Source organism: Penaeus monodon, chromosome 36 (assembly GCF_015228065.2).
Source record: "Penaeus monodon isolate SGIC_2016 chromosome 36, NSTDA_Pmon_1, whole genome shotgun sequence".
NCBI classification, from domain to species: Eukaryota; Metazoa; Arthropoda; class Malacostraca; order Decapoda; family Penaeidae; genus Penaeus; species Penaeus monodon.
Window position 1 is genome coordinate 29647948 of NC_051421.1, and position 2500 is coordinate 29650447.

The 2500-nt window shown below is 40.1% G+C and overlaps 1 protein-coding gene across 1 annotated transcript in view; it reads right to left on the reverse strand.

Annotated features, from left to right (window-relative positions):
* Positions 1-2500, reverse strand: part of LOC119595620 (collagen alpha-2(V) chain-like) — a 28811-nt gene that overhangs the window by 9052 nt on the left and 17259 nt on the right. Inside the window, exon 3 of the mRNA XM_037944729.1 lies at positions 1-221. This exon is cut by the window's left edge and continues 23 nt beyond it. Within this exon, the coding sequence (XP_037800657.1) occupies positions 1-221 (221 nt within the window). The remainder of the gene's footprint in view (positions 222-2500) is intronic.

Below are 2500 nucleotides of genomic sequence, written 5' to 3' on the forward strand. Positions count from 1 at the left end.
TGAAGATGACTGTGGGGGCTGAATGGGTAATGAAGATGACTGTGGGGGCAGAATAGGTAATGAAGATGACTGGGGGGCTGAATGGGTAATGAAGATGACTGTGGGGGCAGAATGGGTAATGAAGATGACTGTGGGGGCAGAATGGGTAATGAAGATGACTGTGGGGGCTGAATGGGTAACTGAAGATGACTGTGGGGGCAGAATCTTCTTCTTCAAGTGCCCTGTCCTACACGGACGTTGGCGATCATGGTTGATGATAATGACTGTGGGGGCAGAATGGATAAAGCAGTGATAAAAAAAAAATACAGAAGCGAGGAGATCGAACGAAGATATCAGGGTCATTGAAATAATTAAAAAGAGATGCAGTATAGGAGGTATAGCAATGAGTAGAGAGGTCCATTGTGTTGTTATTTGAGTTCTTTGTGTGTCCGCAGAGCGTTTCCGGGTGTGTGCGTGTGCGTGTGTGTGTGTGTGTGTGTGTGTGTGTGTGTGTGTGTGTGTGTGCTGTGTGTGTGTGTGTTGTGTGTGTGTGTGTGTGCGTGTGTGTGTGTGTGTCCCGCGGCATTTTACCCTATTAAACGGTTTGTTTGCATTCCCAACCTGTCTGTATGCTCCCGGCTATCCATCTGGCTTTTTTTTTCTGTCTCTGTGTCTCCTTGTCTATCCGGCTGCCATCTGTTTCTTCTTTCCTCTCTATCTTTCTTTCTTTCTTTATTTCTTTCTTTCCTTTTCATTTCCCCGGCTGCGATGCGCCTCGTCTCCCTCGGCACTGAAGTTGGCACAAGCGCGATGCCCGTTGGCGGGGTCGGTGTCTCAGACGTCGCGTTTGTATTTGATATGGATTTGCATTTTACTCAGTTTGTTTTGTCTCCAGGTTTCACTTGCGGCCTTGGGGTAGCGGGAGACATAGACGCAGGGGCAGGAGGAGAGAGGGAGAGAGGGAGAGGGAGAGGGAGAGGGAGGGAGAGGGAGGGAGGAGGGAGAGGGAGAGGGAGGGAAGGGAGAGGGAGGAAGGGAGGGGGAGGGAGAGGGAGAGGGAGGGAGCGAGGGAGGGAGGGAGACAGAGAAAGAGAGACAAAGTCATACACAGAGAGATACATTCATACATACACAGACAGACAGACAGAGAGTCTCGTCCCCCGCTCCTCCCCCTGTCTGGCGTTCGCGTCTGTCTGCGTGTTCGTGCGAACCTTGGTTTAATGTGATTGAAAGACAGCCACTTGGAAGGACGTTTTTTTTTATTATTTTTATTCATTATTATTATGATTTTTTTTTCTCTTATTGTGGCTGTTTCATTCCGCTTGTCATTTCTTTTCAGATGTTCCTGCCTTTGTTCATTACGAGCCTTTATTGCTATTTTTATTGTTGCTGTTGTTGCAATATTTTTTTTGTTATCCCTGTTGTTGTTGTGGTTGCAGATTTTTTTTTGTTATTACTATTCTTGTTGTTGTTGCTGATTTTTTTTGTTAATATTATTTCTGTTGTTGCAGATTTTGTTGTTATTACTATCCATCTTGTTTTTGTTGTTGCTTTTTTGTTATTGCTATTCCTGTTGTTGCTGAATATATATATATATATATATATATATATATATATATATATATATTTATGTATATATAATTTATTTATTATTATTATTATTTTTTTAATTATTTAATTTTATTATCATTATTATTATTATTTTTTTTTTTGCTGTTGCTATTACCATCCTGATTCCCAGTGCCATTCCGCGGCCCAGCCTCAGAGGGCCCTACGCCTTAGTGTGCCATGGCTGCAGTGCCGCCGCCTGGGCATGCTCGCTGAAGCCCCAGGAGTTCAAGGGCAGAGAGATCGTTCACTTTAAATGTTCTAGATTTCGTGTTGACATTTCGACATTGTTGGGGGTGGGGTGGGGGTGGGGGGAAGGGGGCTGTATTGTTTTTTATTTTTTTTTTTTTTTTTTTTTATTTTTTTTTTATTTTTTTTGTAAGTGTTTATTTGTTGTTGTTTGTTGTAATGTTTATTTTTGTTGATTGTTTTAAGTGTTTCTTTTGTTGTTTGTTTTAAGTGTCATTTCGTTGTTTGTTGTAAGTGTTTTTTCGTTGTTTGTTGTAAGTGTTTTTTCGTTGTTTGTTGTTGGTGTTTTTCGTTGTTATTTGTTGTTGGTGCTTTGGGTATGTAAAGATTTCGGGAATATTTTTTATTTGTTTGATGTTCTCCTTACGGTGTTCTGTTTTCTTTTGTCATTATTTTTTAAATCTTTATGGTTGTTATGGTGTTTGTTTTTACTCTGCTTGTGCTATTGTTTCCTTTTGTCATTATGATTTTGTTTTTGTCCTGGTGTTATTATCTAAACTATTTCTGTATTCTAAACTTTTTGATAATGTTATCTTCTGTTATAATTTCTATGGAGGAAATATAAATGCATCATTGTTCTCTCTCAATGAATGTTGTAAATTACCATAATGTTTTGTTGTTATCCTGGTATTTTTGTCGTCACGATTGTGGTGTTCGATTGTTT